The sequence below is a fragment of the Nerophis ophidion genome, linkage group LG05, assembly GCF_033978795.1.
Source record: "Nerophis ophidion isolate RoL-2023_Sa linkage group LG05, RoL_Noph_v1.0, whole genome shotgun sequence".
NCBI classification, from domain to species: Eukaryota; Metazoa; Chordata; class Actinopteri; order Syngnathiformes; family Syngnathidae; genus Nerophis; species Nerophis ophidion.
This window is the reverse complement of record NC_084615.1, coordinates 14890691-14917700: the sequence shown is the minus strand read 5'-3', so window position 1 is coordinate 14917700 and position 27010 is coordinate 14890691. Positions and strand designations below refer to the sequence as shown.

The window sequence follows — 27010 nt, the reverse complement described above, 5'->3', positions numbered from 1 at the left end:
AGGAATCAGGGATGACGTCAGACTGGTGACACAAGAGGAAGGGCCCGTGGTCTGGAACAAGAGGGTGGCTTTTCAAAATAAAACACGTAAATCACAAGACACGCACACACACACTTTATTTCTGCATGATTTTTTATTTATTTGAGCAATTGTTTTCTGCAGGAGCTGTAAAGGAGAGCTCTGAAGGAAACAAACAGAATGAACTGGTTTCAGTATTTATCTAAATTAAATTCATATGTAAAAGCTTTGACTTACCGTGGGGCAAAAAAGTATTTAATCAGCCAGCGATTGTGCAAGTTCTCCCACTTAAAATGATGACAGAGGTCTGTAATTTTCATCATAGGTACACTTCAACTGTGAGAGACAGAATGTGAGAAAAAAAAATCCAGGAATTCACATTGTAGGAATTTTAAAGAATTTATTTGTAAATTATGGTGGAAAATAAGTATTTGGTCACTTCAAACGAGGAAGATCTCTGGCTCTCACAGACCTGTAACTTCTTCTTTAAGAAACTCTTCTGTCCTCCACTCGTTACCTGTATTAATGGAACCTGTTTGAACTCGTTATCTGTATAAAAGACACCTGTCCACAGCCTCAAACAGTCAGACTCCAAACTCCACTATGGCCAAGACCAAAGAGCTGTTGAAGGACACCAGGAAAATAATTGTAGACCTGCACCAGACTGGGAAGAGTGAATCTACAATAGGCAAGCAGCTTGGTGTGAAAAAATCAACTGTGGCAGCAATTATCAGAAAATGGAAGACATACAAGACCACTGATAATCTCCCTCGATCTGGGGCTCCACGCAAGATCTCATCCTGTGGGGTCAAAATGATCATGGGAACGGTGAGCAAAAATCCCAGAACCACACGGGTGGGACCTGGTGAATGACCTGCAGAGAGCTGGGACCAAAGTAACAAAGGTTACCATCAGTAACACACTACGCCGACAGGGAATCAAATCCTGCAGTGCCAGACGTGTCCCCCTGCTTTAGCCAGTGCATGTCCAGGCCCGTCTGAGGTTTGCCAGAGAGCACATAAATGATACATCAGAGGATTGGGGGAATGTCATGTGGTCAGATGAAACCAAAATATAACTTTTTGGTATGAACTCAACTCGTCATGTTTGGAGGAAGAAGAATACTGAGTTGCATCCCAAGAACACCACACCTACTGTGAAGCATGGGTGTGGAAACATCATGCTTTTGGGCTGTTTTTCTACTAAGGGGATAGGACGATTGATCCGTGTTAAGGAAAGAATGACTGGGGCCATGTATCGTGAGATTTTGAGCCAAAAACCTCCTTCTATCAGTGAGAGCTTTGAATGGTTGACCAGATACTTATTTTCCACCATAATTTACAAATAAATTCTTTAAAATTCCTACAATGTGAATTCCTAGATTTTTTTTTCTTCACATTCTGTCTCTCACAGTTGAAGTGTACCTATGATGAAAATTACAGACCTCTGTCATCATTTGAAGTGGGAGAACTTGCACAATCGGTGGCTGACTAAATACTTTTTCGCCCCACTGTATTGGTATTTTTATATGATTAAGATAATTTGAAGTACAAACACAGTCATTTAGGGCAGGGGTAGGGAACCTATGGCTCTAGAGCCAGATGTGGCTCTTTTGATGACTGCATCTGGCTCTCAGATAAATCTTAGCTGACATTGCTTAACGCGATAATTATGACTAATTTTGCTGGTAATCACAGTGCTAAAAATAATGTGCAAAATACAAAACATTCTCATGCATTTAAATCCATTCATCCGTTTTCTACCGCACCTGTTCAAGAAGTTGCATTAATGGTAAAAAGTATTTTATGTCACGATGGGGGGGAGGTTGCAGCTTGATGCGGGGTCGTTCCCCCAGGAAGGCAGACGGACTACTCGGGACATGGCATTTAGGTAAAAACATGGTTGAATTTTAACTAAAAAAATATACAAACAAAAATCGCTCACAGTAGAAGCACAACTTGGGTTAAGGAACAAAGCTAATGCATAAACAGACTAAGAACATAAATCAAACAAAACTTACTTGGCATGGCATGAAGCACGAAACTATGGCAAGGCATGAAACAAGTCCGCACAGGGCGACTGACTGGCAAAGACGAGCTTAAATACTGCCTCTGATTAGTGCTCGGGAAGCAGGTGAGCGGGCATTTTGTCCACCAGAGACAGGTGGACAAAATGAGTAACCAAGGAAACCAGACAAGGTAGTGGAAAAAAACAGGAACTTAAAGAGTCCAAAGGACAAACAGCACATGGCCAAACAAAAACATGATCAACAGACATGACATTTGATTTATTATTGGTTAGCTTCAGAATAACAATGTTATTAAAAAGAACAAGAGACTTATTATACTCTAAAAATGTTGGTCTTACTTAAAAATGCACACATTTAGTTGTATTCAATGTTAAAAAATATGATATTGTTGCGATCTGTGACTCAGATCTTCACATGTTTATTTTTCCATCTTTGTTTCATTCTCTTCTGACCCACTTACTTCCTGTTTAGTCCGTTACCATGGTTACACATTAATTTCACCTGCTCCTCGTTTTCTACACACCTGGTTCTCCTTGATTTCTCCCTATATAAGCTTTCCTCTTTTCTTTGTTCACTCTCGGATCCTAATTTGCCCACGCGCAACAGTGACGACTCTCGACCTGCATCTTTGTATGTATATTCTCGCTAGCTTTTACGCTAAGCCATTTGTTTATTCCAGCTCACATGCTGAGGAACTGTTTTTCTGTTTTTGGTTTGCTTTCTCTTTACAGCAGTGTTTTTGTTCCTAGCCTTTTATTATTTAATAAATCCATTTATAACTTACCTTGTTGTGTTCATCGCTTCGACGCATCCCCGGAAGAACCAATCCGGCATTACAATGCCACACAAGCGTCACAGTAGGATCCGAGCAAAGAATGGTTCCTTCGCGTCTGGCAACCACGAGGACGCCTTCGATGAAGGTACATGGATTATGTTTCGGGCGATGGAGGCAGAGACTCTCCGATGCAACCCGGATGAAAGTATCATGTGGGGTCCGGATGGAACCCTGATCCCCATCGATGTTTCCCGGTCCGGTGAGTTTCCCTCCCGCAGCGCTCGCGCTCGTCCGCGTAGGCGGAAGCCGCGAACGATGGCTTCGTCCCGTGACAGTGACTTTCCCACTCCATGCCTCCCTCCTCATAAACACAGCAACCTACAGTCCGCATACAAAACCCCTACACCATTGTTTGGGGACCCAATAACACACTTTGCTAACAGTTTTACCGACTGGGCAAATTCTCAACTTGTGTCCCGCGCAGATGACGTCATTTCGTCGACGCCTCCCGGTAACGCAAACCCGTCCTCCGTTGATGACATCATCAATGAGGAATTTTTTTTGGAAGATTCTCTTTCTCATCCATTTTCAAATGACAATAACATTAATAATAAAATACAGAATTTCCAGGACATTTTTGCTTTTTATTATTCTGGTAAATCCCAACCATCTGTTTTTTCAACTCCACCTGTAAAACCTCATTCCCAGCCCAAGTCCAAGGTTTTTTCTCCCTTTTCAAAGGGACACTCTGGACAATATAGAGGGGAGGAGTCTGCCCGCCTCCAAACCTCCCACCACCCTCCCTTATGGTCAGTCCCTGACCACAGGGAACGGGTCTGGGATTCCCGTCTGGAGGGGGGGGCTATGGCCTATAGCTGTGTTGCGGAGGTAGCGCAGACGCTACCATTTCTTAAAACTGTCAAACCGCAACCTCCTATGAGGCCACCCTTACCTGTTTTTCGGCCCGTTAAACCGCTAGCTCCTCCTAGACCTCCTCCACCTGTGTTTCCCCCGGCCAAGTCTCAACGGCCTTGTAGACCTCCTCCACCTGTTTTTCCCCCGGCCAAGTCTCAACGGCCTTGTAGACCTCCTCCACCTGTGTTTCCCCCGGTCAAATCACAACGACCAAGTAGACCTCCTCCACCGGTGTTCAGACTTGCGAGGTCATTACCTCCAGCACGTCCTCCACCACCGATGTTCGGCACTGTCCCTAGCCTGGTTTTCACACCAGAAGAGGTTCCTAACCTTGTTCCCACACCAGCTTCGGTCTCTCGCCTGGTTCACACACCAGCACCGAATCCTAGTCTGGTTCTCACGCCAGCAATCGACTCTTTCCTGGTCCTCACACCAGCACCTGTTCCTAGCCTAGAGCCCACTCCAGTACCAGCTCCAGAGCTGGAGCCTACTCCAGTACCAGCTCCACGCCGCCAAGCGCCGGTACCAGCTCCGCGCCGCCAAGCACCGCCGACGACGGGGCTGGAGCCCACACCAGCGTCGACGACGGGGCTGGGGCCCACACCAGCGTCGACGACGGGGCTGGAACCTTCACCTATGTCGACAGGGCTGGAGCCCACTCCAGTGCCAGCTCCTCGACAGGCGCCGGTACCAGCTCCACGCCGCCAAGCACTGCCGACGAAGAAGCTGGAGCCCACACCGGCGCCGACGATGAGGCTGGAGCTCACACCAGTCACGACTCCTGCGGCTCCCAGGCCGCCTCCGACGACTCCTGCGGCTCCCAGGCCGCCTCCGACGACTCCTGCGGCTCCCAGGCCGCCTCCGACGACTCCTGCGGCTCCCAGGCCGCCTCCGACGACTCCTGCGGCTCCCAGGCCGCCTCCGACGACTCCTGCGGCTCCCAGGCCGCCTCCGACGCCTTCTTCGGCTGCAGCACCCGCATCATCCTCGCCAGCTGCACTCGGGCCTGCTTTGGCTGCAGTCCCCGCACCCTCGTCTGCTGCTTCCAAGCCTGCTGGGATTTCGGTGCTGAGGCGTCGTCCACCACGTCGATCACGGGCGTGGCCTCTGCGAGGTCATCCTCCTCGCCAGACACTCCCTCCTCCATGTCGGCCACGGATGTGGCCGTGCCCGGGTCGTCCGCCTCGCCGGGCACCTCATCCTGCGATGCGGCCACTAATGTGGCTTTTTCGAGGTCGCCCGCCAAAACTTTTTCGGCAGCGGCGTTCCATCCGCCGTCGCCACTTGACTTGTCCTCGGTGGATTAGGGGACACACGACTTGGCGACCCTCCACCGTGGCCTCCCTCCGCCCTCCCTTCGTTTGTGGACTCTGTTTTTGGGGAGGGGGTTCAAGTTGTTTCTTATTTGTTTTTGTTTTCTTTGAGACATCTGGAATCTGTCTTTTTGGGGGGGGGAATACTGTTGCGATCTGTGACTCAGATCTTCACATGTTTATTTTTCCATCTTTGTTTCATTCTCTTCTGACCCACTTACTTCCTGTTTAGTCCGTTACCATGGTTACACATTAATTTCACCTGCTCCTCGTTTTCTACACACCTGGTTCTCCTTGATTTCTCCCTATATAAGCTTTCCTCTTTTCTTTGTTCACTCTCGGATCCTAATTTGCCCACGCGCAACAGTGACGACTCTCGACCTGCATCTTTGTATGTATATTCTCGCTAGCTTTTACGCTAAGCCATTTGTTTATTCCAGCTCACATGCTGAGGAACTGTTTTTCTGTTTTTGGTTTGCTTTCTCTTTACAGCAGTGTTTTTGTTCCTAGCCTTTTATTATTTAATAAATCCATTTATAACTTACCTTGTTGTGTTCATCGCTTCGACGCATCCCCGGAAGAACCAATCCGGCATTACAATGCCACACAAGCGTCACAGATATAGCTCTCACAGAAATACATTTTGAAATATTTGGCTTTCATGGCTCTCTCAGCCAAAAAGGTTCACGACCCCTGCTTTAGGGCAAGACACCTCCACTGGCGGAAAAAAAAAACCTCCAGCAGAAGCGACGTGTACCACAATAATAAATTAAACCACTGTTTTACAGCACAACAAAGAAAAAAATAATCCTTATAAATTCGGCTCCGTAGGGGACGATGGATTACTCCAAATTCTCAAAATGGGAAAAGGGACAGGTTAGTCCAACAGATGAGATATAATGTAAAGACGGGAAAGCAGTAAAAAAAAAACCCAGACTTACGGAAATTTCTCGATGACAGGATCTCTAAACATGAATTTATCAGAAGCCTCAAAGTAGGTGATATATTAAAGCTGCAGGAATCAATATACAAAAATGTGGAAATAACTAAAAGAAAATGGCCAGAATGGGGTGGGAATACTTGGGAGTGCTGGATGAGGATGGCTCAAAGTGCTAAGGAACCGCAAGAAAGGGAAAAAAAGGAAAAGAAGAGGAAAATGAAAGGGCAAAGAGAGATTAAAAGTTTATGAGAAAGGCCCAGTTAGGGGAAGAAATAGGCAAGTTCTAAGGGAAGATAGTGAGGAAGAAGTTCAGACCCAAAGAAAAAACAACAATCAAGGTTACTTAGCATTACTAGGTCAGGAGACATACAAATCTCCAAAGACCACACCAAAAGACAAAGAAAATTAATGCGGCAAGCAGCGATGGATGGGACCGCTTTGGCTGCTGCCCCTGCGACCCAAGCCCAGATAAGCGGTAGAAGATGGATGGATGGATGGATTATTACACAGAGAAAAAGTTGTGTTATACATCAGTCTCATAGTAATAACACTTGTAAAGTGGCTTGGGCATTTTATAAGGACTCTAATGCATGGTGAATGTAATGCAGTTGTTGTATTGAAGTGGGAATAGCAAACTTCCTGTTGATTTTAGTTAGGGGCGGTCAGTGTATGAAATATAGGTCTCAGTGAGACCTATATTGAGGTTTTTGTTTCATGTGTGTATGACAGTCCTACAGTTTTGTCTGAGCAGAAAGCCACCATTTTGTGACAACAGCAGCAGCGCAATGGTTCTTTGCGAGCTCATAAAATTCAAACCGGGGTAGTAATTAAAAAACAATTTCTCTCACTTTTAATCAGAAGGGTCCAATCCCTCTTCTGTACTTATTTGAAGCCGAAACGACAAACGGCCTCAGAGGATATAATGTTTGAAAAAATGCGACATTTCTTAGCCAACTTTTGTATTACAGTGGGAATAGCAAACTTCCTGTTGATTTTAGTTGGAGGCGGTCAGTGTATGAAATATAGGTCTCAGTGAGACTTACATTGAGGTATTTGTTTCATGTGTGTATGACAGTTCTACAGTTTTGTCTGAGCAGAAAGCCGACATTTTGTGACAACAGCAGCAGCGCAATGGTTCTTTGCAGGCTCATAAAATCCAAACCGGGGTAGTAATTAAAAAACTATTTATTTCGCTTTTAATCAGAAGGGTTCCATCCCTCTTCTGTACTTATTTGAAGCCGAAACGACAAACGGCCTCAGAGGAGATAATGTTTGAAAAAAAGCGAAACATTTTTAGCCAACTTTTGTTTTAAAGTGGGAGTAGCAAACTTCCTGTTGGTTTTACCCGGGGGGTCTCAGTGGATGAAATATAGGTCTAACTAAGACCTATTTAATGGTTTTCGTTTCATGTTTCCACGACATTGCTCCTGGAAGTGACAGACAGTTTTGTCTGTGTTCTCTTCCTAGGGTGCACTAGAGCGCAATTTTGAGTTTTGGGGTTTGTTTTTTTCATTTGATCGCAATTTTCGCCAGTACAGCAGTGTGTGTGAAATTTGGTGAGTTTTGAAATTACAGCTCAGAGAGGCGTCGTAATAATAATAAAGAATAGTAATAATAAAACCTTAAGAAATTCAATAGGGTCCTCTGTCCGGGAGCAACGCTGATGCAATCTGATTTACCACGTGGGTGACCCCGGGCTCTACATAAACTGACTCTTTTTTTTTAGATTTAGACCTCGCTTGTTGATGCTATGGTTGCATTGTAAGGCCGGGTCTCCTAGCGATTCAGTTCAAGGTGGTATCGTACCATTCTGTCTCTGGGATCCTTTTTACTCAACATACATATCATCCAAAAGAATTTGGGATTGACCAGTGTGTTTTATTCCCTGAGAGGAAGACTGGCCGCGCGCCACGGGGAAGATTCCCACCACCAGAAGTATTCTTTTGTTTCCCAGCAGCGTGATCGCCATCAGATCTGATTGACTCTTGTCCTGCATCCTTCTGGTCTTCTTGGAGGCCAGGATGCTGTTGCCCAGCACCAGCAGGTAGAAGAGCACCATCACAAAACTCACACTCATCGTCCACCGAGGGAATGATGAACCGGGCTCGCACACACACACCTTATAACTGCATTCATTTTTTTATTCGAGCAATTGTTTTCTGCGGGAGCTGTAAATGACAGCTCCGAAGAAAACAAATAAGATTAACTGGTTTCTGTATAAATAGAAATTAAATCAATATGTAAAAGCGATTAAGATCATTTGTAATACAAACACAGTCATGTTAAGTTAATTAAGTTCCTGCAGTTAAACTAATGTTGGGTATTTAGTCATTTCTTCTCCAGGCTTTTTTTTTTTTGCCCTACTACAGACCTCGTTTCCATATGAGTTGGGAAATTGTGTTAGATGTAAATATAAACAGAATACAATGATTTGCAAATCATTTTAAACCCATATTCAATTAAATATGCAACAAAGACAACATATTTGAAGTTAAAACTGATAAACATTTTTTTTTGTTGCAAATAATCATTAACTTTAGAATTTGATGCCAGCAACACGTGACAAAGAAGTTGGGAAAGGTGGCAATAAATACTGATAAAGTTGAGGAATGCTCATCAAACACTTCTTTGGAACATCCCACAGGTGTGCAGGCTAATTGGGAATAGGTGGGTGCCATGATTGGGTATAAAAGCAGCTTCCATGAAATGCAAAGTAATTCACAAACAAGGATGGGGCGAGGGTCACCAATTTGTAAGCAAATCGTCAAACAGTTTAAGAACAACATTTCTCAACGAGCTATTGCAAAGAATTTAGGGATTTTACCATCTACGGTCTGTAAAATCATTAAAAGGTTCAGAGAATCTGGAGAAATTCTGCACATAAGCAATGATATATATATATATATATATATATATATATATATATATATATGTATATATATATATATATATATATATATATATATATATATTAAAGGTAAATTGAGCAAATTGGCTATTTCTGGCAATTTATTTAAGTGTGTATCAATCTGGTAGCCCTTCGCATTAATCAGTACTCAAGAAGTAGCTCTTAGTTTCAAAAAAGGTTGGTGACCCCTGGTTTAAAATAATTTGATGGGCAGGCTGGTACGCATTCAGTTTTGCATAAGATTAAATGATGTTTTTAATAATAAAGACAAAGTATTCTCTACCGCATTGCTTTGGCGGCGCCGTCGACTCTGCGCACGCGCACTGGCACTCTCCACGAACCAAACATGGCGGCGGCCGTCGACAGTGTTGTGAAAGTGTAAGTTTGCCTTTTTACTTCCTTCATGCCGCTCCGATAATATTTTGGCGCAACACTTAGGTCTCTGTCGACTTTGGGGAAAACACGAAGCTCCCACAGACGTCTTGGAACACAAAGAGAATAAGGTTATCTTCGGTGCTAAGGTTAGCTTGTTAGCTTGTTAGCCGCGGACAAATGGAAGCCAAGTAAGGAGTTAAAGTTAGTTACTTACACAACACAAACATTCACTTGCGTTTACGGAGACATTTAGTGTGCATTGCGAGTTGGCTGCCTGCTAATTAACATGTATTGTATTTGTATGGACGAGAGGCTAACAATCAAGCTTTTGTTCAGGCTGGGATACTGTTGTCATCTGGCAACCTTCAGCACCATCTGGCCACCTTAAACACAACCTGGCAACCTTTAGCACCATCTGGCAACCTTAAACACAACCTGGCAACCTTAAACACAACCTGGCAACCTTTAGCACCATCTGGCAACCTTTAGCACCATCTGGAAACCTTAAACACAACCTGGCAACTTTTAGCGCCACCTGGCAACCTCTAGTGCCATCTGGCAACCTTAAACACCACCTGGCAACCTTTAGCACCACCTGGCAACCTTTAGCACCATATGGCAACCTATAGCACAACTTGGCAACCTTAAACACAACCTGGCAACCTTTAGCACCATCTGGCAACCTTTAGCACCACCTGCCAACCTTTAGCGCCACCTGCCAACCTTTATCGCCACCTGGCAACCTTTAACGCCACCTGGCAACCTTAAGCGCCACCTGGCAACCTTTTGCGCCATCTGGCAACCTTTAGCTCCACCTGCCAACCTTTAGCGCCACCTGGCAACCTTTAGCGCCACCTGCCAACCTTTAGCGCCACCTGCCAACCTTTAGCGCCACCTGGCAACCTTTAGCGCCACCTGGCAACATTTAGCGCCACCTGGCAACATTTAGCACCACCTGGCAACCTTTATCACAACCTGGCAACCTTTATCACAACCTGGCAACCTTTAGCACCATCTGGCAACCTTTAGCACAAATTGGCAACTTTTAGCACAACCTGGCAACCTTTATCGCAACCTTTAGCACCATCTGGCAACCTTTATCACAACTTGGCAACTTTTAGCACCACCTGGCAACCTATAGCACAACTTGGCAACCTTAAGCACCATCTGGCAACCTTTAGCACCATCTGGCAACCTTTAGCACAACCTGGCAACCTTTACCGCAACCTTTAGCACCATCTGGCAACCTTTAGCACCTACTGGCAACCTTTAGCACTATCCGGAAACCTTTAGCACCATCCGGCAACCTTTAGCACCATCTGACAACCTTTAGCACCACCTGACAACCTTTATCACGACCTGCCAACCTTTAGCACCATCTGGCAACCTATAACACAACCTGGCAACCTATAGCACAACCTGGTAACCTTTGCACCATCTGACAACCTTTAGCACCACCTGGCAACCTTTATCAAACCACTAAATGCACACTTCCAATATAAATCAATCAATGTTTATTTATATAGCCCTAAATCACAAGTGTCTCAAAGGGCTGCACAAGCCACAACCACATCCTCACTACAGAGCCCACATAAGGGCAAGGAAAAACTCACCCCAATGGGATGTCGAATTGAATGACTATGAGAAACCTTGGAGAGGAGCCTGCCTTGTAATATGTGCAATGAGTTGTAATTAGAATTGTAGTTTGGCCAACACAGTTCATGTTATGATTGTGTTTCAGGCTCGGGGAGCAATATTACCGAGATGCCATGGAGCAGTGCCACAGCTACAATGCCCGACTGTGTGCTGAACGCAGCATCCTCATGCCCTTCCTCGACTCCCAAACTGGTGTGGCTCAGTCCAACTGCTACATCTGGATGGAGAAGCGACATCGGAGCGCAGGTACACACCAAGTACAGTACACTCGGGCAGCAGGGTTGTGAATGTGAATCAACATTTTCTTGCTCAAAATGAAGATAGTGATTATCTGAAACAATGTTTTTTCACACACGTCATGTTCCCAGGGCCACTTCTTTTTGTTTTTACAGAACTTACAGTCCAACATTATTATTACTGGAAAAAAATAAATTTGAATACGTTGTGCGATTCAGAATCGATTCTTATTTTAAAAAAAAATGTATTTTTTAAATATGTTTTTATATCAATCCAACAAACCACTACACAGCAATACCATAACATTGTAATCCAATTCCAAAACCAAACCTGACCCAGCAACACTCAGAACTGCAATAAACTAAGCAATTGAGAGGAGACACAAACACGACACAGAACAGACCAAAAGTAGTGAAACAAAAATGAATATTATCAACAACAGTATCAATATTAGTCATAATTTCAGCATAGCAGTGATTAAAAATCCATCATTGACATTATCATTAGACATTTATAAAAGTTAAAAAAAAGAACAATAGTGTCACAGTGGCTTACACTTGCATCGCATCTCATAAGCTTGACAACACACTGTGTCCAATGTTTTCACAAAGATAAAATAAGTCATATTTTTGGTTCGTTTAATAGTTAAAACAAATTTGCATTATTGCAATCAGTTGATAAAACATTGTCCTTTACAATTATAAAAGCTTTTTTTTTTTTTAAATCTACTACTCTGCTTGCATGTCAGCAGACTGGGGTAGATCCTGCTGAAATCCTATGTGTTGAATGAATACAGAATTGTTTTGAATCGGAAAAATATCGTTTTTGAGTTGGGTTGAATGGAAAAAATTGATATATTATCGAATCGTGACCCCAAGAATCGATATTGAATCGAATTGTGGGACACCCAAAGATTCGCAGCCCTACTAGATTCCTTGTTGTCTTGTTTTTTGTTTTTTTCGTGTAAATGAATAGTAAGACAAAATAATCCCAACAGATGAAAATAAAACACGCTTGGTCATTCCACAATACATAATAAATAAAATATCAATGGCGATGGCTTCTCCCACGATGTGATGAATTGTAACTAGTACTCCAGTAAGCTGAGAGAAAAGACAAAAGCTGTTTTTACTTCTTCTTGTGCAGCCCTGCAGTCATACTTGCCAACCCTCCCGGATTTTCCGGGAGACTCCCAAAATTCAGCGCCTCTCCCGAAAACCTCCCAGGACAAATTTTCCCCCGAAATTCACGCAAAGGTGGAGGCCACGCCCCCTCCAGCTCCATGCGGACCAGAGTGACGTGTATAACTGTTGAATGATCGAGGGCGAGTTCTTGGTTTCTTATGTTGGTTAGGCAGTTTCATTAACGTCCTACCGGCGTGGTAAAACAACACACAACAACAGCAGTCCATTTTCGTCTACCGTAAAGCAGTTCGTCTGCCAAACAGCAATGTTGTGACACTCTTAAACAGGACAATACTGCCATCTACTGTACATGCATATGGTTGAAAAAACAAGGATGGACAATTCAACCCTTAACTCAACAATGAGTAGATGAGTGTAAATGTGTAAATAAATGAACACTGAAATTCAAGTATTTCTTTTATGTATATATATATATATATATATATATATATATATATATATATATATATATATATCCATCCATCCATTTTCTACCGCTTATTCCCTTACGGGGTCGGGGGGGGCGCTGGCGCCTATCTCAGCTACAATCGGGCGGAAGGCGGGGTACACCCTGGACAAGTCGCCACCTCATCACAGGGCCAACACAGATAGACAGACAACATTCACATTCACACACTAGGGCCCATTTAGTGTTGCCAATCAACCTATTCCCAGGTGCATGTCTTTGGAAGTGGGAGGAAGCCGGAGTACCCGGAGGGAACCCATGCGTTCACGGGGAGAACATGCAAACTCCACACAGAAAGATCCCGAGCCCGGATTTGAACCCAGGACTGCAGGACCTTCGCATTGTGAGGCAGACGCACTAACCCCTCTGCCACCGTGAAGCCCTATATATATATATATATATATATATATATATATATATTTATATATATGTGTGTGTGTGAAATTCTTGACTTGGTGAATCTATGAATCTAGCGGTAAATATACTCCTCTCTTAACCACGCTCCAACCCCAACCACGCCCCCTGACCACCCCCCATCCCCCACCTCCCGAAATCGGAGGTCTCAAGGTTAGCAAGTATGCCTACAGTGCCCACTCGTCAAAATATGCCAACTGTTGGTCCTTTACTATGTCGGTCAGGTGTAGCTCCAGGTCAGCTGTACACTTACCCAGCTCGTCGCTGGAGGAAGAAACAACGCTCTCATCCACCCGAGGACCCACGATTGGCTTTCCCACCTCTCAAAGCTGGTATTTACAGAAACATCAGATGTGTCATTTATGAAAGACCTGTTCAAACTATCATTTGCTGTGTGTGTGTGTGTGTGTGTGTGTGTGTGTGTGGTGACTTATCTTCAGCTGGTGTGTGTGCAGCAGATTTAGATCTGGGCTTGAAGCGAGAGGCCATAGGGGCGGTGGACGGCAGCAGTCTGGAGGCCTTACTGAAGGGTGAGCCTCTGGACCGGAGAAGTGGCGTGGCAGACGTTCGTGGTCCTGAGGACGATGCAGCCACACCGGAGCCTCCCGCTAGCTCAACAGCCACTCACACGTCCTCCGGGCGTGTTCGCAAGGTCAGGCTAAACGTACTTCTCCGTTGCATTTTTATGACATTTTAGAAATACAAAAAAAATTGCCATTGAAATTGTTGGGTAAAATATATTACAGCAAATTATTTGACTGAATAGTTGCTTGCTAGATTAGGGAATCAATTAAAATGTGTACATAAAATGCTTTTTTCTTCCATTTCTTCTTTGATATTATAAAACAGTTAAAATATTACCTTTTCATATTATGATTTATTTTTCTACATTTAAAACACTTCCTTGTGGTTTACATCAGTGGTCCCCAACCACCGGGCCGCAGAATAATTTTTCATTAATTGTTATTTTTTTAATAAAATTTTTATTTATTTTATTTGTATTTTTTTATTAAATCAACATAAAAACACAACATACACTTACAATTAGTGCACCAACCTAAAAAACCTCCCTTTTTCATGACAAATATAAAAAAAAAAAAACCCCCCCCGCCGGGCCGCGGGACAAATTATCAAGCGTTAACCGGTCCGCAGCTACAAAAAGGTTGGGGACCACTGGTACCGGGCCACGGCTCGATTAGTACCGGGCCGCAGAAGAATTTTTTATTATTATTTAATTAAAATATATATATATATTTTTTATTAAATAAACATAAAAAACAAAACATACACTTACAATTAGTGCACCAACCCAAAAAACCTCCCTTTTTCATGACAAAAACCTCCCTTTTTCATGACAAAAAAAAAAATCCCCCCCGCCGGGCCGCGGGACAAATTATCAAGCAGCTACAAAAAGGTTGGGAACCACTGGTACCGGGCCGCGGCTCGATGGGTACCAGGCCGCAGAATAATTTTTTATAAATGTTTTAATTTTTTTTAATTACATTTTTTATTGTTATTTATTTTTTTATTAAATCAACATAAAAAACACAACATACACTTACAATGAGTGCACCAACCCAAAAAAACTCCCTTTTCCATGACAAAAACCTCCCTTTTTTATGACAAACAAAAAAAAAAAAAAATCCCCCCCGCCGGGCCGCGGGACAAATTATCAAGCAGCTACAAAAAGGTTGGGGACCACTGGTACCGGGCCGCGGCTCGATTGGTACCGGGCCGCAGAATAATTTTTTATTATTATAATTTTTTTCAAATTAAAATATATATATACTGTATATATATATATATTTTATTTTTTATTTTTATTTATTTATTTATTTATTAAATCAACATAAAAAACACCACATACACTTACAATTAGTGCACCAACCCCCAAAAAAACCTCCCTTTTTCATGACAAAAACCTCCCTTTTTCATGACAAAGAAAAAATTAAATAAAAAAACAAAAATGCTGCTTTGTATTAGAAATGGCAACAGTAAAAGATGCATGAGCATGTACAAGTCGGTCTGCCCCACAAAAAGAAAAAGAAGGAGCTTATTTACCACGTTGGACTACAAGGACGGATTTGCGCAAAGCTCTCTTTGGGTATATGGAAAATATCCGCTGATGTCACAATTTGGGGGGAAAAAAACAAAAAAAAGCTGGGCAAATTCCAAACGGCTCGTTTGGAGAAAGTATTGTTTTATAAATATCACGGCTATACTTTCATGGTTTGATTTCAAATTTCTGGGACTTATGCATAATCCAAATACACAAAAACAGGTGCCAGTAAGTAAGGAAAGTTGGTTTTGCATAAGAGGTCCCCTTTAAACATAGTAAAATGTGTACAATGTGAGTATGCAAGGTGTTGATTAAAACTGAAATCGATCTTTAAAGTCCTAAGAAAAGTCAGAGAGTTTCACTTCGAATTTATATCTTCTCACTGCAGAGAGTCTTGGACCACGAGGACTATTTGGATGACTTAGACGATGAAGACTTTGAGGATGAGACCCCAAAGAGGAGAGGCAAGAGCAAATCCAAAGTGAGTGCCAACTCTTTAAACTGGTGGGCTCTTAAGAAAATAGAAGCTCTAAAGTTATACCTTCTTGCAAGATGTAACATGGTTGCGCGATATAGACAATATTAATAACATACATTTGGCCAACTATAGAGCGTTTTTTACTATTGTCATATCGTGATCATGAATGTTGATGACACATTTTATGTACAACGGAATGACAGACAAAAATACCCATTGATATACACATATATATATGTATATATATATATATATGTATATATATATAGAGAGAGAGAGAGAGAGAGAGAGAGAGAGAGAGAGATTTATGTATTAAAGGTTAATTGAGCAAATTGGCTATTTCTGGCAATTTATGTAAGTGTGTATCAAACTGGTAGCCCTTCGCATTAATCAGTACCCAAGAGGTAGCTCTTGGTTTCAAAAAGGTTGGTGACCCCTGCTGTAGTGTAATGCCCTCAGCTAAAAGCAACTGCGTGAGAACGTATACTCCAATATTACGATATAGTGTATATCGATGTATCACCCAGCCCTAACTTGAGGTTGTAATTTCTGCCAAAGGTGCATCAACAAAGTATCGAGCAAAGGCTATAAATACCTATGTCGTTTTTTATTTTTTAATACATTTGCAAACATTTTTGAGTAAAAACATGTCACATTGTCCTTATGGTGTTTTGTCTGTAGAAATTGGAAGACAAAAAGGAATTCATTCCATTTTGGAAAAAGGCTTTAACATAAAATGCTGAAAAAATGAAGTGCTGTGAATACTTTTCGGATGTGCTGTATATGATTATCGCAGGAGGCTCAAAATCTATATCACCATATATATATATTTATATATATATATATCTTGATATAGATTTTTCGGACATATTGCTCATCTTTAATGTGAAATATCTTCACTGGGTTCTTTAGGGTCGCAGTGACAAGAATGGCAAGAAAAAAAGCGAGGCTGCAGCTGCAGCTCTGGAGGAAAGAGACAAACCTTACGCCTGCGACAGTAAGTCAAAATACTCTTCTTGTCGCATGTCAGCAACAAACCTTTGCTTTTCCTCTTCAAAACAGTAACACTTTGCATGATGTGACCTGTAAGCCTGCAAATTAGGTAGAGAAAGCTGCTTGACTGGAGGCTTTTTTCCCCGCCATATCTTTTGTGCTGTGTGATTGTTGCATGCAGCCTGCCAGTGCTGTTTGTGCTCGCTACCGTGCCAGTGCTGTTTGTGCTCGTTACCGTGCCAGTGCTGTTTGTGCTCGTTACCGTGCCAGTGCTGTTTGTGCTCGCTACCGTGCCAGTGCTGTTTGTGCTCGTTACCGTGCCAGTGCTGTTTGTGCTCGTTACCGTGCCAGTGCTGTTTGTGCTCGCTACCATGCCAGTGCTGTTTGTGCTCGCTACCGTGCCAGTGCTGTTTGTGCTCGCTACCGTGCCAGTGCTGTTTGTGCTCGCTACCGTGCCAGTGCTGTGTGTTCTTGCTACTGGCCGATAACCTGAGAAAATACGTGCGATGTCTATTTTAGGTTAAAGGCCTACTGAAAGCCACTACTACAGACCACGCAGTCTGATAGTTTATATATCACTGATGAAATATTAACATTGCAACACATGCCAATACGGCCGTTTTAGTTTACTGAATTGCAATTTTAAATTTCACGCGAAGTATCCTGTCGAAAACGTCACGGTATGATGACGCGTGTGCGTGACGTCATGGATTGTAGCGGACATTTTGTTCCAGCCCGATCCCAGCTATAAATCGTCTGCTTTAATCGCAGAATTATACAGTATTCTGGACATCTGTGTTGCTGAATCTTTTGCAATTTGTTCAATTAATAATGGAGACGTCAAAGAAGAAAGATGTAGGTGGGAAGCGGTGTATTGCGGCCTCCTTTAGCAACACAAACACAGTCGGTGTTTCCTTGTTTACATTCCAGAAGGTGAAGCTTTAATATGGACCAGAGCATTCAAGCGAACATGGTTCCCGATCACATGTCAATCGGAAGGTTTCGGTGAGAAAATTGTGGTAATAAGTCGGCTCTTACTGTAGACATGAGCGGAGCTAGTGTCGTTCCTCGTGCACCTGTCAAAGAGGCAGCTGCGGACTCGCTTGCCTCCTCTGACCGGTCGCCCCCAAATGAGGGATGCTTCCACCGTGGAGTAGGGGGGGGGAAAAGTTCAGCCCGGCTGCCTTTGCTTCGCCTCGTCGAGAAACGTGGCTTCCCTCAGAGACACTGGCGGTCACCGCACCCCTCCGACTTTCAGGTACGACCATTTAATCTCACTAAAACACTAGTAACACAATAAGCAGATAAGGGATTTTCCAGAATTATCCTGGTAAATTTGTCTAATAACATTTGAATCACTCCCACTGCCCCCGTCTTTTTTTTTTTCTTTTTTCTAGTCTATCACACTCACTTTCCTCATCCACAAATCTTTCATCCTCGCGCAAATTAATGGGGAAATCGTCGCCTTCTCGGTCCGAATCACTCTCGCTGCTGGTGGCCATGATTGTAAAAAAATTTCAGATGTGAGGAGCTCCACAACCCGTGACGTCACGCGCACATTGTCTGCTACTTCCGGTACAGGCAAGGCTTTTTTATTAGCGACCAAAAGTTGCCAACTTTATCGTGGATGTTCTCTACTAAATCCTTTCAGCAAAAATATGGCAATATCGCGAAATGATCAAGTATGACACATAGAATGGACCTGCTATCCCCGTTTAAATAAGAAAATCTCATTTCAGTAGGCCTTTGAAGTGGGAAATGAATGTGACACTTTCATGGTTACACCTTTTTTGTCTTCTGCTACGGTAGTTCCACCATCACTATAATCCCTGTCTATGACCGTGTGTGTGTGTGTGTGTGTGTGTGTGTGTGTGTGTGTGTGTGTGTGTGTGTGTGTGTGTGTGTATCAGTTTGTGGGAAGCGCTACAAGAACCGTCCGGGCCTGAGCTACCACTATACACATTCTCACCTGGCGGAGGAGGAGGGCGAGGACCGCGAGGAGATGGAGGCACCACCCCCTCCTCGCCAGCCTGTGGAGCAGAAGAGTGAGTGCAGAAAGGAGGAGGAGAAGAGGGCAAGAGGGGCGTGGGCTTGCATGTGTGTGTTTCCATGAGGAGGGTCACTACCTCATCTTTTTACTCCGGCCTAATTGGCCTTGATATGATGTGATTTCCAGGTTATCAAGACTTACACCCTGTTTGTGATAGTAAGCTGCTAAAAAGATAACACTAGTTTTTGTTTTTTTACATCCCAACAAAACCATTGCATTGTTTTCATTTGGGCATGAAAAATTGTGTTGTCACATCTCAGTTCACATTATCAGCTATAGTTCCATAATTGTTTTGTCTTTGTCATAATTATCATGAAAATATTGCTATTGTTTAGGTTGCACCTATTGGAAAGTTCCAAAAGAGGAACCTTGATGAAGAGAGGAGAGGGACTGTATGAATTGAACAAAACCGTATTTCCTTGAATTGCCGCCCCTGCCTAGAATTACTGCCGGGTCAAACATGTTTCGTAAAATATTATTTTTATTAGCGCATGTCTAGAATTTCCGCCGGGTCAAACTCGTCACGTCACGAGTGACACTTCACCTGTCATGATTTTCAAAATGAAGGGGGCTGATTTCAATCATTTGAAATCGCATAAAGGGAAGAACATTTAGAGCTATTTAGTAGGATTTAAGGTCCAAGCCATTGAATATGCTAAAAAGAACAGTAAGCAGCTATGTTTTGCCTACTCAGTGGTCTAATGGTTAGAGCAGGGGTAGGGAACCTATGGCTCTAGAGCCAGATGTGGCTCTTTTGATGACTGCATCCGGCTCTCGGATAAATCTGAGCTGACATTGCTTAACACGATAAGTAATGAATAATTCCTCTTGTGATCACAGTGTTAAAAATAACGTTCAAAATATAAAACATTCTCATGCTTTTTTTTGTTCACAAAGTTGCGTTAATGGTAAGTAGTAATTTATTTATTATTGGTTAGTGTGGGGCTTGCCCTCCTGGGGGTTCTTCAGACCACCAAGCACCGACATGAGAGCCCTTTTCAGGATTACGTTATTGTTTTATTTTTCAATAAGTCTCTCAGTTGTTTTCCAGCAATTGTATTTTTCTCTCTCGCTCGCGCGCTGGCTCCAGCCTCTACCCCGTCTCTCCTCCTGGCTGCTGCTTATAACAGAGCGACAGGTGATTAGATAACAAGGCTCAGGTGGGCTATCTACGCACCTGTCGCTGATTTCGAGGCTGGTCCTGGGACACCCAAGTTTGCTGCAGGCCCAAAGGCCACGCCCCCACCACAGTTAGCTTCAGAATAACAATGTTATTACAAAGAATAAGAGACCTATTATACTGTAGAAATGTTGGTCTTACTTAAAAATGCACGCGCTTAGTTGTGTTCAGTGTTAAAAAATATTTTATGGCTCTTACGGAAATACATTTTTAAATATTTGGCTTTCATGGCTCTCTCAGCCAAAAAGGTTCCCGACCCCTGGGTTAGGGTGTCCGCCCTGAGATCGGTAGGTTTAATGTTCAAACCCCGGCCGAGTCATACCAAAGACTATAAAAATGGGACCCATTACCTCCCTGCTTGGCGCTCAGCATCAAGGGTTGGAATTGGGGGTTAAATCATCATAAATGATTCCCGGGCGCAGCACTGCTGCTGCCCACTGCTCCCCTCACTTCCCAGGGGATGGGTAAAATGCAGAGGACAAATTTCACCACACCTAGTGTGTGTGTGTCAATCATTGGTACTTTAACTTGCAACTTTTATTAATATACCGTAGCTGCGTGTGTCAAATATGAGTCATTAAATGACTCCAGTGGTAGAGGGCGCTAGTGATCCTTCTTGCGACTACTCTGTTGCAGAAGAAGTGACAGCAAGAGTGAGCAGCGATCGTTTATTTTTTCCTCTCGCTCGCACTTTTAACATGGAGGATTACATATCTAAAATAAAACCGTTTTCTAAACTGGACTTTCAATCGAAGCAGGAGGTAATAAAGGAAGATCTCCATCGAGACAGAGTGACTTTTAAAACTGAAGAAAGATAAGGAAGACTTCTATAAACAAGTTATCGATTGCTTTTGATTAGAAGGAGCTGCGCATGGACTTCATTTATAAGTAACGGTAAGACCATAATAAGGTTTTTGTTTTTTATTAAATGTGCTTTTCATGATGGTGTCCTTACATCACACTCAAATTTATAAGCGCAGGCCTAAATTTACCGCCGGAGGGAGAAGAGGTTTTAAATTAATTAGCGCCCCGGCGGCAATTTGAGGAAATACGGTATGTTCATCATTGTGTTTGAAGTTGAACTGTTTGTAATATTTATCTTCCCCTCATGGCTCCTAAAGCAAGCAACCAATCAGTGTGATGCAGTGCACTAATTGTTCAGTGACAAGTGTCAGAGTGTGCATGTGCAGTGCACACACTGAAAGGACATACCAAGATACATCAACATCTAGTCTTGTTGGAATTGCACCTTCAATGCATTCTAAATGGTGTCTTCTCCTCCTGTGCAGCCAATAAGAAGGGTCCAAATGGACTGGCACTGCCCAACGATTACTGCGATTTCTGTCTGGGAGACTCTACCATGAATCAGAAAACTGGCCACTCGGAGGCGCTGGTGTCCTGTTCAGACTGCGGCCGTTCTGGTACGGACGGTCCTACTGTCTTTATCGCTACTCGCTGCTCGCTTGTGACTGATGACGGCCTTACTCCCCGCAGGCCACCCCACCTGTCTGCAGTTCACGCCCGTGATGATGGCCGCTGTCAAGACCTACCGCTGGCAGTGCATCGAGTGCAAGTGCTGCAACGTGTGTGGCACCTCCGAGAATGACGTGAGCACATTTTAGCTTGCTTTCCAACCAGACTAGCTGCCTCCTTTCTTCACAAGTGTAAACATTCCTTAACCACTCTTAAAGGCCTACTGAAAGCCACTACTACCGACCACGCAGTCTGATAGTTTATATATCAATGATGAAATATTAACATTGCAACACATGCCAATACGGCCTTTTTAGTTTACTAAATTGCAATTTTAAATTTCCCGCGGAGTTTCTTACTGAAAACGTCGCGGAATGATGACGCGTGCGTGTGACATCTCTGGTTGGAGGGGACATATTAGCCCAGCACCACACATGGCTAAAAGTCGGCTCTTTTCATCGCATAATTACACAGTAATTTTGAAATTTGTTCAATTAATAATGGAGACGTCAAAGAAGAATGCTGTTGGTGGAAAGCGGTGGATTGCAGCTGCCTTTAGCAACCGAGACACAGCCGGTGTTTCTTTGTTTGCTGTGAAGCTTTAACACAGAGCGGTCAAGCGAACATGTTTCTCTAGGTAGGTCAGCAAGTTTTTGGATGGGAAAATTGTGATATTAAGTCAGCTCTTACCGGAGACTTCAGTGGATTATGGGACCTCCTCCTGCAGCTCAAAAAGGCAGCTGTGATCTTGGCTTCTCTCTGAGACACTGGCGTTCACCGCAGCCCTCCGACTTTCAGGTATGACTTTAGAATCTCACTAAAACACTATTAAAACAATAAGCAGATAAGAGATTTTCCAGAATTATCCTAGTAAATGTGTCTAATAACATCTGAAATGCTACCACTGCTGCCGCCCGGAGGCGTCGCTTTTTTTTTAGTGCCTCACTCTTACTTTCCTCATCCACAAATCTTTCATCCTCGCTCAAATTAATGGGGAAATTGTCGCTTTCTCAGTCCGAATAGCTCTTTCTGCTGGAGGCTAGGATTGTAAACAATGTTCAGATGTGAGGAGCTCCACAACCCGTGACGTCATGCGCACATCGTCTGCTACTTCCGGTACAGGCAAGGCTTTTTTATTAGCGACCAAAAGTTGCAAACTTTATCGTCGATGTTCTCTACTAAATCCTTTCAGCAAAAATATGGCGAAATGATCAAGTATGACACATAAAATGGACCTGCTATCCCCGTTTAAATAAGAACATCTCATTTCAGTAGGCCTTTAAAGGCTTGTTTGCTACCTTGAAGTGCATGCAAGTGAAAAAAAGTGGTGGTCAACCAAGCAGCGCACCATGGGCCTAGATCTTCAAGGAAAAAACAGATACGAGCAAAAAAAATCATCGAACTATGCAGTACACTTGAACCCTGTACTTTATCAAAAATAGATTTGTCAAGTAATACATGAGTAATCCATTGTTAAAACTCTGGACCTACTGTATGCATCTTTTGAATTAGCATACAGTTGGTCCAGAGGTGTACTGTCCTGTGTTCCACAGTGCACATATTGGTAAAAAGTGGCTAAAACTGAGTCCAAAGAAATATAATTAAAGTCACCCGAAATGAGAATGAGGGCATCGGGGTGTTTGGTCTGTTGCCTAGCAACAGCAGCATGAATGGTGTTGCAAGCAGCAGGGTCTGCAGGAGGGATGTACGCTCTGATGAAGATTAAAGAAGTTAACTCCCATGGCAAATAATATGGTCCAATTCCAACAGCCAGAAGTTGGATGTCCAGCATACAAAGACACTCCTTTACAGTAACATGTCCAGCATCACACCACCTCTCCTTTACAGTAACATGTCCAGCATCACACCACCTCTCCTTTACAGTAACATGTCCAGGATTACACCCATCCAAAAACTTGCTGGTTGACATGTGCCTTTTTGAGCTGCAGGATGAGGTCGCGTAATCCACTGAAGTCTCCGGTAAGAGCCGACTTAATATCACAATTTTCCCATCCAAAAACTTGCTGGTTGACGTAGAGAAACATGTTCGTTTGACCGCTCTGTGTTAAAGCTTCACAACAAAGAAACACCGGCTGTGTTTGGGTCGCTAAAGGCAGCTGCAATCCACCGCTTTCCACCAACAGCATTCTTCTTTGACGTCTCCATTATTAATTGAACAAATTGCAAAAGATTCAGCAACACAGATTTCCAAAATACTGTGTAATTATGCGATGAAAAGAGACGACTGTTCCAACCAATAACGTCACAAACACGCATCATCCTTCTGCGACGTTTTCAACAGGAAACTCCGCAGGAAATTTTAAATTGTAATTTAGTAAACTAAACCGGCTGTATTGGCATGTGTTGCAATGTTAATATTTAAACTACAGTTGTGATCAAAATTATTCAACCCCCACACAATTTTGGTGTTTTAGCAAGGTGGACATTTATTCTGTATTTTGTTGATAGTCATATCAAATAAAGATGTGTCAAATAGACAAATGCAACTTAAATTGTAACACTGTATTTTACAAAATACCAAAAAAGGACATTTTTCTTAATATCTCCTTGACAAAATGATTCAACCCCCTAGTTCCATGCATCTTTAGTACTTAGTAGAACACCCTTTGGCAGTAATGACATCCTTCAAAGGTGATACATAAGCGGACACAAGCTTCTTGCAACCATCTACAGGTATTTTAGCCCATTCCTCTTGGGCAAAGGCCTCCTTGGGCTTGCATGATTGACCCCCCACCATGCTTAACAGTAAGCTTCATTTTTTTCTCCACCAGACATAACGTTGATTTATAGGCCCAAAGAGTTCCAGTTTTGTCTCATCACTCCATAGAACAGTTTCCCAAAACCTTTGGGGTTTGTCCAGATGATTTTTGGCATACTGGAGTCTATTTTTTTCTTGTGCCTGGTAGTCATAAGTGGGGTTTGCCTGAGAGTTCTGGCATGGAGACCTTCATCTCGTAGTGCGCGCCTTATTGTCTGGGACGAAACCTGCGTTCCCCCCTCTGCAATGTCCTGTTGTAGTTCCTCAGCTGTTACCCGGGGGTTTTTCACCACTGTATGCTTCAAATACCGGACAGCATCCTCTTTCTACCACGCCCAGGTAGTGATTCCACTGTGTCTTTAGCTTTAAACTTGCGAATTATGCTCCAACTGTGTCTCTTGGAATGTGTAATGTATTTGCTATTTTCTTATATCCATATCCTTTCTTATGAAGAGAAATTAGTGAAGTGAAGTGAATTATATTTATATAGCGCTTTTTCTCTAGTGACTCAAAGCGCTTTACATAGTGAAACCCAATATCTAATTTTTACATTTAAACCAGTGTGGGTGGCACTGGGAGCAGGTGGGTAAAGTGTCTTGCCCAAGGACACAACGGCAGTGACTAGGATGACAGAAGCGGGGATCGAACCTGCGACCCTCAAATTGCTGGCACGGCCATTCTACCAACCGAGCTATATATATATATAAGCTATTTTAATAAAACAATTTGCACTAAAGAGCGGTGGTGTGTGGGTGCCGTAATCTGTGTGGCGGCGAACATCAAAGAGGCTTTTAAAAAAAAAAGTTTTAATGCACTAATGTTAAAAGCGCAATTTCAAAGTGGATGATGTGGACTTAATTGAAAAAAAAAATTATGAAGGTTATGGAAAGCAGAAACAATGTTTAACTGTTTTTCTTTGAATATTCATCGAGGCTATAAAGTGTGTTTTATCCGATTTAACAAACAAAATGAACTCCTCTCTTGACTTCTTTGACCACTCCCTGGACTTCACCATGTTGCAAATACACCATTGACCATCTACAAGAAGCTGAGCGTCACAGTCTTTTTCAATCAGTTTGTTGCTCGTTATGGTTCTAATCACGTCTACAGGTGTTTTCAACACCTGATTAAAAATACCTTTTTCAAATTCTGTTCTTAAGAGTTATGATCTTCAAGGGGTTGAATAATTTTGTCAATGAGATATTTAAAGAAATGACACTGTTTGGTATGTTACAAAATATAATGTTGTAATTCAAGTTGCATTTGTCTATTTAATGCATCTTTATATGATATGACTATAAACAAAATACGGAATAAATGTCCTACTTGCTAAAACACCAAAATTGTGTGGGGGTTGAATAATTTTGATCACAACTGTATCAGACTGCGTAGTGGGTTCCAGTAGGCCTTTAAAAGCGAGCGCATGAATTGTGTCCTGACCACAGCTTGCCTTCCACCTGTGTGCAGGACCAGCTGCTGTTCTGTGACGACTGTGACCGAGGTTACCACATGTATTGCCTCTCTCCCCCCATGACAGAACCGCCCGAGGGTAAGTTGCAATATTCCAACAACATCCCGCATGGTACTCCTCTTTTCTTTCCTTGCAGGAAGCTGGAGCTGCCACCTGTGTCTGGCTCTGCTCAAGGAGAAGGCCTCCATATACCAGCAGAACCAGAACCCGGCCTCCGAGTGACATGGCACCAACTCCCCTCAAGGACACTTTCCAAGTCAGCATCTACACGGAAGCAAAACAGACCTCAGATCAGTGGAAGTGAAGCGCCAAGCTGCCTGCTCGGCTCACACACAAATACGTCTTGGAGACGGGAGAGCATGCAGTAACCATAGCAACAGCCGTCTCCATGGGAGCTGTGGGCCGTTGCATCACAGTTAATTATCTGCATTTTGCCAAATGATCTATTTTGACTCGCCAGAAGCCGTGGGGGCGAATATAACAAACAGTACGTTGCTGGAGATTTATTATCCTTATTGTTCTCGTGGATTTTTGTCGTGTACTTTGTCCGATTCCATTGGAGGGGTTTCATCTTGGAACAAGTCCAGCTAGGACTTGTTGAGCTCAGTCTGTTACTGTCAGGCAAACACCACGGAGATGATTGACTGTAGACATCTTTTTCTTTGTATTTATCCACCAAAGGGAGCTCATATCATCTTACTTTTAGCGTCCTGCATACGGTAGCCTCAGTATGACGCTTGGCACACCATCTGTACCGTAGTAGACACCACCCACACCCTTCTTTTGGAGGAAATACACATAAATGGGTGTTGGGAGAATTTTCTAGTCCAGTTTTGTAAAGTGTGTGTTGTCCACTTCTACCAAGATCATGCATTCTATGTACTGTGTTGCCTTTTTTTGTTACCACTGTGACATCTTTTCAATTCATTTGACTGTTTCAAATACAGTGGGGCAAAAAAGTGTTTAGTCAGCCAGCGATTGTGCAAGTTCTCCCACTTAAAATGATGACAGAGGTCTAATTTTCATAATAGGTACGCTTCAACTGTGAGAGCCCGAATGTGAAAAAAAAATCCAGGAATTTTAAAGAATTTATTTGTAAAATATAGTGGAAAATAAGTATTTGGTCAACCATTCAAAGCTCTCACTGATGGAAGGAGGTTTTGGCTCAAAATCTCACGATACATGGCCCATTCATTCTTTCCTTAACACGGATCAATCGTCCTGTCACCTTAGCAGAAAAACAGCCCCAAAGCATGATGTTTCCACCCCCATGCTTCACAGTAGGTGTGGTGTTCTT

At 43.0% G+C, this 27010-nt stretch overlaps 1 protein-coding gene across 3 annotated transcripts; it reads left to right on the top strand.

The window, feature by feature from the left end:
- Positions 1-9202: 9202 nt before the first annotated feature.
- dpf2l (D4, zinc and double PHD fingers family 2, like) lies at positions 9203-26853 on the top strand. Of its 3 annotated transcripts, none has more exons than XM_061900147.1 (11): positions 9203-9276; positions 11015-11175; positions 13455-13562; positions 13689-13882; positions 15678-15770; positions 16680-16764; positions 18671-18805; positions 21280-21411; positions 21485-21597; positions 25710-25791; positions 25850-26853. In XM_061900147.1, exons 1-11 carry the CDS (start codon positions 9245-9247, stop codon positions 25933-25935), a joined length of 1221 nt encoding a protein of 406 aa, XP_061756131.1. In that variant the 5' UTR covers positions 9203-9244; the 3' UTR covers positions 25936-26853. The 3 variants fall into 3 exon arrangements, with proteins under 3 accessions (XP_061756131.1, XP_061756130.1, XP_061756129.1); XM_061900146.1 differs by having other exon boundaries at positions 13686-13882; XM_061900145.1 differs by having other exon boundaries at positions 13671-13882; positions 25850-26850.
- The last annotated feature ends 157 nt before the right edge of the window (positions 26854-27010 follow it).